This window comes from Drosophila serrata, unplaced genomic scaffold (genome assembly GCF_035046125.1).
Source record: "Drosophila serrata isolate PLE 108 unplaced genomic scaffold, ASM3504612v1 contig_382, whole genome shotgun sequence".
NCBI lineage: Eukaryota > Metazoa > Arthropoda > Insecta > Diptera > Drosophilidae > Drosophila > Drosophila serrata.
Window position 1 is genome coordinate 590,145 of NW_028257280.1, and position 14,996 is coordinate 605,140.

The 14,996-nt window shown below is 40.4% G+C and overlaps 1 protein-coding gene across 1 annotated transcript; it reads right to left on the minus strand.

Moving 5' to 3' along the window:
* Positions 1–1,122: 1,122 nt before the first annotated feature.
* LOC110186358 (uncharacterized) lies at positions 1,123–8,834 on the minus strand. The gene is given in 6 exon segments (XM_020955505.2): positions 1,123–2,116; positions 2,118–2,563; positions 4,300–4,506; positions 4,938–5,289; positions 5,406–5,699; positions 8,829–8,834. Coding segments are annotated over 6 exon segments (1,686 nt in total). The 3' UTR covers positions 1,123–1,735.
* Between the last annotated feature and the right edge of the window lie 6,162 nt (positions 8,835–14,996).

The following is a 14,996-nucleotide window of genomic DNA, read 5'->3' on the forward strand; positions in this document are numbered from 1 at the left end:
TTTGGCCTTTAAAAAACCAGTAAAAATATAAGCTTACAGTGATATTGTGACGAGTATTTAAAACAAGAAATGAAGTTAACTTCGAGAAGTCGAATTCAAATATTTCCGATATTTGGCAATCATTAAAATATGATTATATTAAATCGATATTTATATGTTATTTTCTGGGTAAATCACAGTTTTTCAAATTTCATAACTACGCCAAAAATGCATTAATTTGAACTCGGAAAGCTGTTCTACGTTAGTTTTCATTAGAATAACAAATCTGCATACTAAATTTACAATTTTAAGAAATTTCATTTTTTTGTAAATTTTTGAACATTTTAATGATGTGACCCCTTATAAAATTGTGCAAATTTTGAAAAAATTAAATTTTTGTCGGACATGGCTTAAAATATTCACCTGTTGATGCTGATCAAGAATATATATAAAACATAGGGTCGGAAATGACTCCTTGGTGAGTTATAAGCTTCTGACTAACATTATAATAGCATTCTTTGGATCGATATTTATCTATATTTTTATATGCAATTTTTGGTATAAATCAATGCTTAAAAATCCCATAACTAAGCCAAAAATGCATTAATTTCAATTCGGAAAGCAATCCTATGATAGTTTTTAATAGGTTAATAAATCTGTATACCCAATTTAACATTTTAAGAAATTGCATTTTTTGTCAATTTTTCACAATTTTAATGATGTAACCCCTTATAAAATTTTGAAAATTTTCGAAAAAAAAAATTTCTTGCGGGAGATGTCTAGATCAATTCGGCTAATCATGCTGATCAAGAATATATATGAAACATAGGGTCGGAAACGACTCCTTCACTGCTTTCTGACCTTCTAACTGAAATTATAATCCTTGCAAGGTAAAAAAATAAATAACTGAAAATACCGTTGGAGATTTAAATAATCGCAAATTGGTTTGTGTATTTTAATTTAAATAAGTAAGAATAATAAATAAGTCGGATTAAATGGCAACTGCCCTGAAGAGGTATTACATTCGCCTAAATATTGTTTTAACGAATATTTCATGATTTCACTAATTTCCCAATTATACTTTCAGGGGTATCAACCCTTTTGCTAGTTAATATAAATCCCATTGAAACAGCAAAACTAATGTATTCAACGGTTTATTTAATTTAAATACTTATACTTAAGATGGGGAGCTTAGTCACAATGCAAACTCACTGCACCTCTTGTGACGCCCGCTAATGGTTTTCGGTTTCAGATTCAGATTTAGATTCAGATCGAAATGGAAAATATATGTATGTGTGGTATTTGTATTTAGAATGAGGAGGACAGTGACAGCGGATACATATATGTAGCTATCGGAATAGGCAGGAACGGTTACGGTTTGACTAACGCTAGGATACGTGGAGATGGACAGAGGTCCGCAGAGGTCCTTCCGCCTCGTCCTCTACGGATGGTAGACTGCAAAGAGAGCGTAAGAGGTGAGAAGGAGGCCCATTTGGTCTGGTTTTCAGTGCAGGAAGTGAGAGAAAGGTGAAAGTGGTGGTGGGAGTGGGAGTGGTGCTGATTCTTGGGGGCATGCGGTGCTCGGGATGCAATGTGGGGTTCGCCTTTATTGCCAACCATCGGGAAGCTCAATAAATAATTAATTAAGATAGCGATAGTGATTAGGATAACATAAATAAGTTACAAGTAAATGCTGCACATGACTTAGAGTACTATGAGCTATGACGAGGCCTAACTAGGATTCCCAGCTGGCTCCCTAAACATCCATCAGCCGGTTGAACATCAGCGGATCCTGGATCTCGTAGTCCTGCGGCCGGAAGACGGTTCGCTTGGCATGCTTGGGACTCGCCACATGGCGGCGCACCTTGTAGCCACCACTGTGGTGATGCGGTGGTGGTGCACTGTACACGTACTTGGACTTTTGCACCACCGGTGGCAGGTACTGGAAGGGTGCCTGTGCCGGCTGCTGCTTGTACACCTGCTTCTCGATGGAGTACACGGGCGGTCCACTGCCGTGGTGGTTGCCCTTCCGCTTGGCCACCTCCAGGGCGGCAATGATGGGCGTCAGATCCTTGAGGGCGTTGCTCTTGGAGGCATGGTAGTTCTCCACCCGATAATCGCTGGCCTCCGACGGCGGTCGGGGCGTGGGAAGTAGTGGCAGCTCCAGCTGATCCCGTTGGCGGTGGTGCGTAGTCATAGCCCTCATTGGGATGCTTCTGGATATACAGCTCCTCGGCACTCGGTCTCTTGGCCATTTGGTGGTACACATCAGCCGGATTCTTCGAGGCCACCGGATTGTAGGCAGCAGTTATGGACTCCGTGTGCGACAGGGACTCCAGGGTGCCCAGGTTATTGGGCAGTGGCAGCCCGTAGCTGTTGTACACCTCAGCCTGTTCCAAACCCGAGCCGGTGGGACCACTTCCCGTGTCCAGAGCCACCGTCTTGGAGGCCGTGTACTCGGTCTTTCCGTTGGGCAGCAGGCTGAGGATCTCCTGGAGCTGTAGGGCTGCCTTGCGGGCCTCCTCATCTGTCAGTTTGGTGTGGCGTCCGTAGATATTAAAATCATTGCTATTGGCACTGGTGGCTGGCGTCGTTGTTGTTGTTGGTTTTTTGAGTGTAGTGTGATTGTTGGTGTGGTTGTTGTTGTTGTTGAGATTGATGTGTGTATGCAATGAGTGAGAGTTCATTAGATTAACCAGTATCTTAAATATTTGCATTTTCATTTTGTGTATTTACACTTGGTCATGGTACGAGTATGTTTGTAAGTCTTTTGTGGATTGCACAGAGAAAAAATAATAGTCCTAAGTGATATTGCTTAAGATTTTTAATAAAGTTAATGTATGTTTATGCTTATTAAAGTAATCAAAACATTGTGAAATGTTAATTCATCTGTACGCAGAATATTTAGGAATTTTATTAAATCATTTTTTGATACTTTATAGTTTACTAAAATTTATTAAAGCAAGATTATGGTGTCGTAATAAAATAATAAAGTATCCTACTATTATTTTTTCTCTGATCTCTGTAAGTGTGGTGTTAGATGACTTTAGTTTTGTATTCGTACAAATGATTGTTTACTTTACACATTTTTTTGTACATTTTTCCGTTGCGTTCTGATGATGATTTTCAGGTGATTTTCTTGATGATCTAAGATGAATTCCGGTTTTAGTTTGAGGGGTTAGCTGAATGAGAGACGGCGGGCGAAGACGTTACGTGGTAGTAGTAGTTGGTTTTTCAGAATTTCCTATCGAAGGTTTCTCGCTAGACCGCCTAATGGGCCACTGACTAAATACGTATGCGCAATATTATCAAGTATACGACATGTGGCCACTGCAAATGGCTCAATTAATAGCTGTACAGTTCGCTTAGGTACTATATATATATACAGATGACGTGATGGATTATTATTAAAACATGTTCATAGGCGTTTATGTACAATGAATCGATTAATGGTCGCTTGCGCAATGTGTTAAAAAATCGAATAAACTTAGCCTAGGAAATGTGTCATTGGAACAAGTTCCAAGCCTGTCCTATCCCAACTTTGGCGGCTGAAAGTGAGAGTCGGTGTTAATATTTACACTATTTACAATGTCTGCTGAGGCATTTCAGCCCCGTCTTAACGAATTATGAGCAGCTGATGGCGATGCTTTCACTTTCCTCTGCGGAAATGTGCCGAGGGACGTGCAAAGGGCGGTGGTTAAGTGTATATGCAAACTTAGTTGAGTGATTTGCGATTGCGGGCTGATGAGGCAGGCCAACGCCTGTCATTATGGGAATGTTTTTTGAAATTTTTAAACATAAAATGTATATAGATATTCAATATGTTTGGAGAAACAACTACCTTATCTTTTTGCTGTGGATAGATTTTGGTTTTTATGGAAACTTTTACACTTCGGAGAGGTAATGCTAAAATATGATGTTTATCTCATTTTAAATGTTTGGAAGTTAGCTAACACAAATCGTATATCTTATATCTATAGGTATTTATATATTCCTATTTTTATAATATTGAAGTTTACCCCTGCTACCATAGATATTTTATGGAAGTGTTGAGGAAATCTTAGGTGTTATCAAAGAGTAACTTTAATTACAACTATTACAGGTACAGTTAAATTGATTTCCCCAGCATCTTTTCTTCATATTTACATAGTTTATCTATAATATCTACACTCACTTCTTGGAGGATTCCTAAGAAATGTCAAATAAATACAGAGAACCCTTAACCTTGGGTTAGATTAAAAGGAATATGTACAGAAATTATTATTTACAGGTAACCAAACCCCTAAATGTAGTTAATGGAAACCCACTCCCTTTACGCACCATCTTGTCCGTAGGCCGATGGCAGATAGTTGCTCGGCGGCGATTCGAAGGCCGCCGGGTGGCTGACGCTGAAGGGCGCTCCGCCGCCCACGTAACTGGACCCGCCCACCGGCGGCAGGTACTGATGGGTGGCGCTGCTGTAGGACGGCGGCTTCGAGGGCGGACCGTAGCTGGCGTGGCCGGTGGGTATCTCGTATGTGGTGATTGCTGCAACAGAGGGGGAGAGACGGGAGAGACTCTTAGACTCCAAAATGGGACAGTGGCAGACGCAAATGCAGACGGAACGGGTTAGTGGTTAGTTGGGAAAAACGAAAGTTGCCGCCGGCGAAGAGTTCAATGCACGCGCCACGCTCTGATTTGGCCAAAGTCGAAGCAACCGAAGCCGTCTCTTCCGTTTTGGCCAGCTGGGGGCTGGGCCTGTATGTATTGGCCGCTAGGCGGCTTAATTGTCATGGATCTGGTTCAATACAAAGACATTGCATAAGCGGGGGGCAATCGGAGCGTGGCCACGGCGACTGAACTTGGAGGAGGCTATCGAGGTGCTTTCGAGGCCAAGTCGAGGAAGGAAAAAGTAACTCAAGCAAGCATTTAGCAAGTTCTAAAGATCTATAATTCCAATCATTTAAAGATATACTCACTTTCGGTGTGCAGGACCGGTGGTGGGGATTTGTGACCGCTGCTGCCGCCGGAGGATGCTCCGGACAGGGAGCTCAGCTTGGCGAAGAGCCCGCCGCCGCCGCTGGAGGAGTGACTAGTGGCGTATGTGTGCGAGTTGATGTGCGCCGAGTTGATGATCGACTTGCCCACGTCGGTGACCTTGTCTCCGCCGGCGGCCACTAGGTTGCCGCCCGCACTCAGGGCGTAGCCGCTGCCCTTGATCAGTTGGCCCTTGAGAGCCGTGACCCCGCCTGTGATGGCCTTCACCGCCTGGAAGATGGTGTTTAGCACGGACTTCTTAAAGGACCAAGGGTCATAGTCCACCGAATTGCCCTGTGGAATGATCGAGAAATATAATTGGGGACTCAACATAAATCAATTTACTTTAGTTTCTTGAACTCCGATTTTAGAGATAATCTCAGGAAACCAGAGAAATTAGTCCAACTTACATGGACAACGACCTCGTGGGACTTGTAGCTATCCCCGCCGCCGCTGCTTCCGCCGGAACTGCCGGAGGCAATCGAGGCGGAGGCCTGGCCTATGCCGGACAGAAGGCCGGACTTCAGGTGCGCCACATAATCAAAGCTGCCTGAACGCTTGTGGATCTGCGACTCCTTGACACTCTCGCCTGGCTCGTTGTCCGTGAGGTCTATGTCCTCCAGCGAGAGCGAGGATTTGTCGGTTGCAGGAAGAGACTGGCACATCAGGGGCAGAGCCACCAGTAGCAGGCTCAGGCTGAGGACCTGTTCATAAGAGCAAATAGAAATGCTTATTTATTAGAATAACTACAAGTCTTCCCTTAAGATTTATGCAACTTTTGTTGAAGACTTGAAGAAATATGAACAATATATAGCCACTCATTTATAAAACCATTCAAAAACTGACAGTTTAAGTTGCGTAATCGGTTTAGGAATCAGTTTAAATTCCTCGTGACAGCTGTAACAATGGAAAAGCGGGGAAATTCAATTGCCAAAATGTGTCAGTTGCGGTGATGGTTGCATTGCACCACCGCCAGACATCAGGCATCATTTTGGGTTAGAGCTCCGCCGATTGCCTCACCGAGGAGGTTGTGCATTCATTTGTCAACTGAAAACTGTCAGCCCCACACGCACATATCCCCTCCACATGCAATCATAATCCGCCATCAACGGGGGAGTACTCCATGGAACTCCAGTACTCCGCTCTGCATATGCCAACTTCCCAAAGCCAGTTTTACCCCCAACGTCAGTGGCTTTCGCTTGGTTAACAGTCGAGCGAACTTTGCCTAATTACTGAAGGGGGTGGAAGGTGGCTTAAATGGCCCAACAGCCAATTTGGCCAAGCGGGAAGCCAAGAGTCTGATGCGATTGGGCGTGTTTACAGTGCGGTTTCATGCCCCATTAATGCGCCAAAATGCGAAGTGCAAAGGCCCTTCTAATTGCAACGTTTAATTCCATAATTAAACATATCGAAACAATGATCACTTGTTATTTGGAAGATTAACCAACTGAGTAATTTAATTGTTACTTATAAAATTTATAAGATTACAAATCAACTTTAAATAAATTGGTATTTCTAAATTATTACACATTTAAAAATGATCTTACAAATTAATAGCCTATTTGTTCAGAATGCACACCTACTTTAAATATATAACTATGATTTAGTTATTTGGGTTAAGTGCTATAATTTAGTGATATATAGTGAAATAATATACCATCTATAATAATAAATAAAAACGTTGGCTGTTTAATTTCGGGACTCAGAAATCGGATCATAACTAACCCAAAAATGCCTTAATTTCGATTCGGAAAACAGTTCTGTGTTAGTTTTGATTAGGTTAATAAATCTGCACAATTTTAGAAAATCAAAATTTTTGTTGATTTTTGACAATTTTAATGATGTAACCCCTTATAAAAATATGAAATTTTTGAAAAAATTTAATTTTTATCGGACACAGCTTAAAAGATTCGCCTGTTGATGCTGATCAAGAATATATATGATTTATAGTGTCGGAAATGACTCCTTCACTGACTTACAAGCTTTTGGTTATAAAAACGAGTTTAAGTGTTCATAATTGAAATGGAATAGTTTTTATATATATTTCTCTGCTTGACTTGATTTTTGTTCAATGACTTTGAGCAATCCACTTACTGAAAAGTAAAGCAACATATTGCATAGAAATTGAAACGAAATCGGGTCAACAGCAAGTCAGTTGGGAAACACACCATTATGGTTATTGATATTTTTGACAAATGCGTTTTAAATTAGTATTTTTTTAAATTATTTTCCATTTGGGTTAAAGTGGAGCCGCCTTGAAAAATATTAATTAAATTGGCAGGCAGCCTTTCTCCTGATCGATTCCCCGATGGCGCAACCTTAATTATGACTGGCCAAATATGTTGGAGTCGGGGCTTTGGGCCAGTCTTCTTATACAATTCGAGGGGGCTTAGCCCTGGCGCACTGCAATCTGCATACAAATAGCACAAATTAAGCGAAATCAATGTTGTTCTTCGCTCTGCAATTGCGGGATTGCATAAACAAATATATAAACAGGGGCGAAAAGTAATTAAAATAATTGAAAGCTAATTGGCGGGGCATGGCGAGGCGGTTATGTGGCGAAACAATTATTATTTATTATGTTTCGGAGCTGGAGCAATTAGTGGAATGCAATTCGAGGCTGATATGGTTGTGGGAGGAATCGGATGGTATTGGCTTATTGAACTATTGGCCAATATTTGCCACAGCCATTTGGCTATGATTGCTTGTGGTTTCTTTCATTGTTTCTCTATTTTGGCCTGCTCTTTGTTTATGGCCAATATTTTGTCGGAGAAGCGAAGATGAGAGTGAAAGTGCTGAGCTTGCCGGCTTAACGGCCGCGCGCTCTCATCCCAAACGAGTTTGCTCTCTTTTTCCGTGTTCACATTCAATTAGCATATTTGCCGTTACACTGGCTAACAAGTTTTCGGTTTGAAGGTTACCAAAAAATAAATCTAAATATATTTTGTACAATTTTTTCCAAGCAGAATTATTGTAAGTATTGAATGTTAAGGAATGATTTTCATTAGAGATTGAGAAATAATCAAAACGGGTATTTAAATTAAATAAAGTAAACATAAACAAGTGTCTGGTATTTTTGTATCCTAAGCACAAGTGTAAATTTATTAAAAAGTATAAAACTGAATCTCTGCAGGCCAGTGTAATTGCTTCATTGTGAATGAGCAGAATTCGTTGTCATTCGCTTGCCCAGAGATATTCAAACGACATTTCTTCAACTATGACTACTAAATTAATTGCGGTAGGTTCAGTTTTTGGACTCGTTTATGCTTTTTACGTGTCTGCGACTCGCCTCACCTGCTCCGCCTTCCGTTTTCTTCCGCCTGGCAGCTACTATATACACCTGGAGCTCTATTCAAATTTCTTCACGATTTTCGAAAGCAACGCGAGACGAGTAGAAGTGTGGCTCTGACATAATAATTATGCATGACACTCTACCTTCACGGCGGGTCAACTGTTTCGGTCTTCTTTTACTCTGTGACATAAGGTTCCGAGTGAATGAAGTGAATGAAGGTCTTTTGGGAAAATCTATCGAGTGCAGCGAGGCATCGATTTTTGGGTTATCCACCGATTGCATAACACCAGGGCATCGTCATCTCTCCATCGAGATGGAGAGAGAAATGCTGAGGCAGCCCGGGGGCTTAGCTAATAGAGTCAACGATGTGTGGCAAACGAGTTTTGGCGCAGAATGCCTTGCACTTGAACTTGTTTGGCAAAGAAATTGCATAAACGAGATATGGACATATATATAGAGTGTGGGGGTAACTCCAAGAAATGCACAAATCAGTCCATTCATCGCTCCAACTTTCACTGCGGCGGCATCCTTGGGCTCTTACCTTCATTTCGCGAGCCGGGCAGCTGTGCTTCGTTCGATTGATTAGCTCAAATTGGGCCTTGGATTAGCTGGATTAGCTCAAGATCGAAATTCACTTTTAGTTGGATTTTAGTTTCTTCACCTTTTTTTCTTTCTCGTTAGACACTTGCAGCAATATTGGCAGGCACTTGGCCAGCGCACTTTTGTCGATTTACGTTTACGTTTGCGTTTGCGTTTGTTTTGTCATCGGCATTCGTCTCGGCGGCACAAAATTTCACTCGCGACTTTCTTTCACCGATTCCACCCCGTCGTTGGCTTTCATATGTATATTTTGTGGCTTCAATCGCGGCAACGTCTGGGCTCGAACTGTGCTCGAAAATCACTGGGACCGGCTTATTTAAAGAAATCGCCGGAGAGCGGCGGCTCGGAGTGCATTTTGAGCGGTTTTTTCGGGGTCTCTTCTCAGTTTTGGGTTAAGAGTTAAGAGAGACCTTCTCTTAGCTATTTTTTAGTGTTTTTTTTTGGTTTGGTGTTACAATTTTTGGCTGATGAAACCGAGACTGCGGCAGCAGCCTCTTGGCCATAAACGAGCGAGTGAGCGAGCACGCGTGGGGTTCAATGCGTTTCGAGTGGCATCGGCCACATGTGGCAATCGCCAAACTGCAATGCGGCTCATTAACTTTGGTGTCTGAAACGTGTTCGACTGCAGGGGCAACTGCAGCAACGAATGGCAACAAACACCTTTGACTTGGTTTTCTGGCCTGGCCCAATCGAATGACTGAGGCAACGAACTTGAAATGGAGTGATCGCTAAAAAGACCGCCGAGAGGAGTTATCATCATCATCGTGAGAGAAGCAGCAAGGACAAGTGTTAGAATCGAAATCGTACTAAGCTAAACCATTTAATGTCAATTAATTGACTTGAGGTGTTATGTAATTTTGTTCTTGGTCTATGGTACTTGATATATCGGCTTAATCAAAAGACTGAGGCAACGAACTTTAACGGGAGCAAGAGAAAAACAAAAGTCAACAAGGACAGGCGTCTAGAGTTGATATTTAAGTTATTTATTGAGTTGTTTATTTCTTTTTAACTATTTATTAATTTATTTTAATACTTATTTAACATAATTAGAGTGATTTTTTAAATAGTTCCTTAATATAGTCTAGTTTAAACATGTTTCAGGTTTTGGGAAAGTCTTCGTATTAATAAGTATATAACTAATAAACTTTATTCCAATACTATTTTTTCCCACCACAACTTTATTAAATAATGTTTAAATATTACCGAAATATTACGTATACGTAAACATACACTTAATACATTAAAAGATGAAAAAATACATATAAATATTTAGTTTATTTTTGTAAAATTCCAATGAAAACGCACTTATGAGTGTTAAATGTTCCAAACATAAGCCCAAGTTGATCCGAGTGGTCTAAAAGCGACAACCTTGACCCCTGGAGGTGGCGTACCTTCAACTGGAGACTCCGATGCAGAAGCGAACCCGGGGGCAAGCCCATTATCTAATGTTGCGACAAATGGTGGCAGTGGCAAGTCGACACTCTCAGGGAGAGTTCACTGTCAGATGGCAGAAGCAGTTCATGTGCAAATACGCGAGACACAATTAAGGCGAACACAATGACAACTTCTTTCCCAGTCCCTGGCCATTATCCTACGAGGAGTACGGGCTCCTCTCGAAAAATCTCCGCCTCGCGCCGGACTTTTGGGTTATCTAACCGAAAGTGAAATGGGCCCAGACAAAGCCAGCAACTGCTGCAACTCCAACTGCAACTGCAACTACAGACATAAATGCAAAAGGCAGTGAGGAAAACTTGGACCAAACATGATAGTTAAGCACTCGCAGTTAGCAAACTGCGAATTTGCTAAACATCCAAAGGAAAACAAGACGCGGCAAAGGCAAACAGCAATGGAATAAATGAAAATGAGCAAGAAAATTAAAGAAAATGAAATGGAAAAACCTACGGAGACTCATGTAATGGCCTGCGAATACGCGTATATATGCAAATGGGACAATGTAATTGCGATTCGGGGGCGGCAGTCGCAATAAACGTCTTGGATTTCAGCTAACCGAATGCCCTGCGTTGGGGAAAATGTTAAGTTGAGCCACAAATAGTTTTACTTTTTTATTATTGCTTTAAAACACAAATTCTGGTAGCCGTAACAAAACCGTAACAGACATAAATATAAAATCCGACCCATAACTAATAACAAACTTTAACTGCAACATTTTGTGTTGTGGCAAAAATGAGGTTTTATAAAAAGCGTGGACTGTTAAAATACCATATTTTAAGAACCCATTAAAGGGGTATAAGTTGTTTAAATATTACTAAAAGGAGCTCTAAATATTTGTAACAAAGCCTAGTATTAGCACTATTAACATTTGCATACATTTCACTTAAGAAGGTCATTTGGAATTCGTGGAAATTTACATTTGCTTAATTTGTTTTATTAATTTTGTCTTTCATTTGTTTTATGCCTCTGTTTATTGGGTTGTCAATTATGTTAAAAGTCTCCCAGTGGGTGGGGAGTTTTTAAATGTTTCTCTGGGATAATTCGTTGTGGTTGAGTTAAATTTCCGCTGAACCGACAATGTGGCCATTCAGTGCAGGTTGAGTGCACAGAAAGTGAATTGGTTTCGATTTAGTGGCTCTTGGCCCGCACCCACTGCTCCATTGCGTAATTTAATAGAAATATTAAGAGTTGCAACCGGTCAAATTTGAACAGGAAGGAAGTCTATCGTTGAATCAATAAATTGAAAATAAAAGAAGCAATGAGCCAACACTCTCGGGAATGCCACAATGGAATAATAAAAATAAATGCACGATTGTCAACGGAATTTCGAGGATAGTGTCCTATCATACATGCACTTCCTGCCACTATCATTTTTTTTTTGATCAGCCAAAGTCTGCAAGTACTTTTAATTTTCATTTATCACGGCTGCCTCATTTTTTTTTTGTTTTGCTTGCTTAATTGACATGGGGCAATTGCCAGTGCAAAATGAAAATGAAAATAAAAATAAAAATGAGTGTCGGGGGAAAAGTTTTCAGAGTGTAACGTGAAATGCGATAACAGGCCGATCGCTGCGCGTTGCGCATTGGGAAATGCTAGAAAAGCCACCGAAAAGCCACCAAGAGTCCACTCCACTTCCTTGACTTCCGGTTGCAGCTCTGCTTGGTTTTCCTCTTTATTTTTCATGGCTTTTTCTTTATTTTTGTTACTGTCCAGCTGCTCGTTAGTTGCGCAATGAACTTCAACTTCAACTTCAAATTCGCAAAGTTTCGCTGCTGCCACAACGGCGACAAAGTATATCCGAAATCCATATCGGAAGCGAACTAGTTTTTGGCACTTTTCGTGTGATTTATTTTTTATCTTCCATTTCTTTTTTTCGGGCGGAAGCTGCACGGCATAATTCAATTTACTTTATTGTGTCGATAGGCTGTGCACTGAAAACATTTAGAGTGGATTTTGGTAATGGGAAATACCCTTCAATTATTTATTTCTAAAAGGTTATATTATTTTTATACCATGTCCTATATTGGAGTTCCTTTTAATTATTAATGGAACTAAAATTTCTATGCCTTTTTTTAAGAATCCTTATTTATTTTCCGCATCCAACCACCTGGTCGGGGAAAAAAGTGAAAGCCTGCCTCTGTTTGCACCGATATTTGCTTAGCACTCCAACGTGGGGCATCTCCATTTTTTATCCCCCTTTGCCGCCCCGCCAAAACCAAAAAATAGTAATAAAAATAAAGCAACAAAGTGTGCACTGGGGATTATATCTATGATGCAATCGATTCGGCCGACAAATTGAGCAACAGCTGCTGCGCCGACTCCGGCTGCTGCGATCTCGTCCTGGTCGCCTGTTTCACATCTATTTATTATGTTTATGTTTATTTTCGAGGCGAACGCACCGCCGTGGCGCTGTCATGGAAATTGCATTTGCAAGCAGGCTGAGTTGTGGTGCGTCCACATTTTTGCCTGGTGCCGCTTTAATTGTGGCTGGTGGAAATGTTTTTTTATTGAATGTGCAATGCAATTTCATTATTTATTCAGTCAGGCACACACACACCACACACTCCACACACTCGGACACACATGCATGTCCAGAGGCTGTCATTAAGAGCAAGTATTTCATGTATTTCGCCATTTTCCTCGTTAACTTGACCCGAGCGTTTGCTCGCTTGACTTGCCCTGACTTTTGGGCCATCCTCGCCGGATTGGTCAATACCACCTGATGGCTGCCATCAACCAAGGTGGCCCGCCGAATGATGTTGTTTCCTCGTCGATTAATAACTATTAAGTAAATTGGATCAAGTAGTTATGAAAATGGAAGCCCATTTTTTAGCTAAACTTTTCTTTTTCTTTTTTCACCTTAACTAAATTAATGTGGGCTTTGTTCGTGGTTAGTAAGTTTTGTTAAAAGCTGAATGAAATTAAGGTTGACACGCACAATCTTTGTCTTGTCTGTTTTTCTAAATAATTGATATCAAAGGTTAACAGAAATTGAATATATTTCAAATTGCCTAATAGCTTAGTTCTTGGCAGCGTTTAACTTATTACAAAACCTTAATAACTATTGCAACACTTGGTAAAGATTAGGCTTGGTATTAAAACTTAATTCATCGAATTCCGTGAACTTTTCCGAGTGACTCATTGAAAGTTGCGGTTAAGCATTATATTTAAAAGCATTTCATCATTTTTTAAAGAATATGTAAGCTGGATTTCAATTAAGAGGCAGTTATGAAATAGTTAAACACCGGATACAAAGCTTTTTAATTATTAAAGTTGCTGAACTTATCCATAAATGTTATTAAACATAATAGTTTATATTTGTAGTTAAATATTTTTAATAAGAATAACAGCTGAAATAATTTAAATAGATTACAATTATATAAAAAGTGTTGTTTGAAATTGTAATCATCATTAAATTTAAGGTGAGATTTTCGAATGAATCCCACAAATATGCTTCAAAATAATGGCTAGACCCCAAAGTATGCTATAAGCATGTGCCCAAAATAAACAAATGGCGTAACATTAAGATATTTCAATAGAATTCTACAATCAAACATTGCACAATTGCACTTCAATTAAATTCCTGGAAATAAATAAACGTCAGTAGGAAGATCTTTTAAGAATTGATATAGTTTTCCAGTGGAAAAAAAGAATACTGAAAAGCGATTATGATTTCGAACACGGATCTACTTACACATGAAACACGAATATCTTCCCCTTTAATTGCATTCTTATTACATATTTATTTGCCGATAAATAAATTCAAAAGAATTAAATTGAATTCTCAGGAATCGGTTTATATCAGTCATCGGTTAAGAATCGCTCATGGCGGAGATGTGGTCAAGTACAATCGAATAACCTTTTATCGAGGCAAGTTCAAGGCTTCAGACATCCAGTCTGAGCACTTGAAAACCTGAGATTCATTCATGGCATGGGCGCAGGTAGGGCTACGTCAGTGTTTGCCCCGATGCCGGCTACAGATACATTAAGTCGCCGCGTATTTGCAGTGCGATATTAAGCTGCGGTTTGTCCGAGATCTCGGAAATCCCAGATTGAGTCACCCGGCAGAGCAGTCTTTCCCAACGCCGTCTTCGCACGCTCCGAGGCAGATACAGATACCACTTGGGAGGAGATACTGTGACTCCCATGACGCGTGCGACGACGGATCTGACGTGTGTCGCACCCCATCGGAATATTTAATTAATTTTATTTATTAGGCATTAGGCTTCGGGTGCCGCTAGTAGCGGCTCCAACCAGGTGTGCTCTCTCAAGCAAAGCTCCCCCAAGTGGAAAGCTTTGATCGGGGAGCACTTTTACTTTCGTTAGCAAGAGCTCTCGGCCAGTCTTAGGAGACTGTCGAAAGCCCTACAAGTGTTTGGGTTTTCCCAAAAAATAAAGGCGTAATAATAGGCGGCATTGAACAGGAAATGGATCATAACTTTTCCAAAAATACATTAATTTCAATTCAGAAAGCACTTCTGTGCTAGTTTTTGTTACGTTTACAAACCAGCATATTGCATTTCAAAGTTTAAGAATTTTCAAATTTTTTGAATTTTTGTCGATTTTAATGATGTAACCCCTTATAAAATTTTGGAAAAATTAAAAAAAAATTGTTTTCCCATCTGTTATGTCAGATCGACTCGGCTGTTCATGCTGA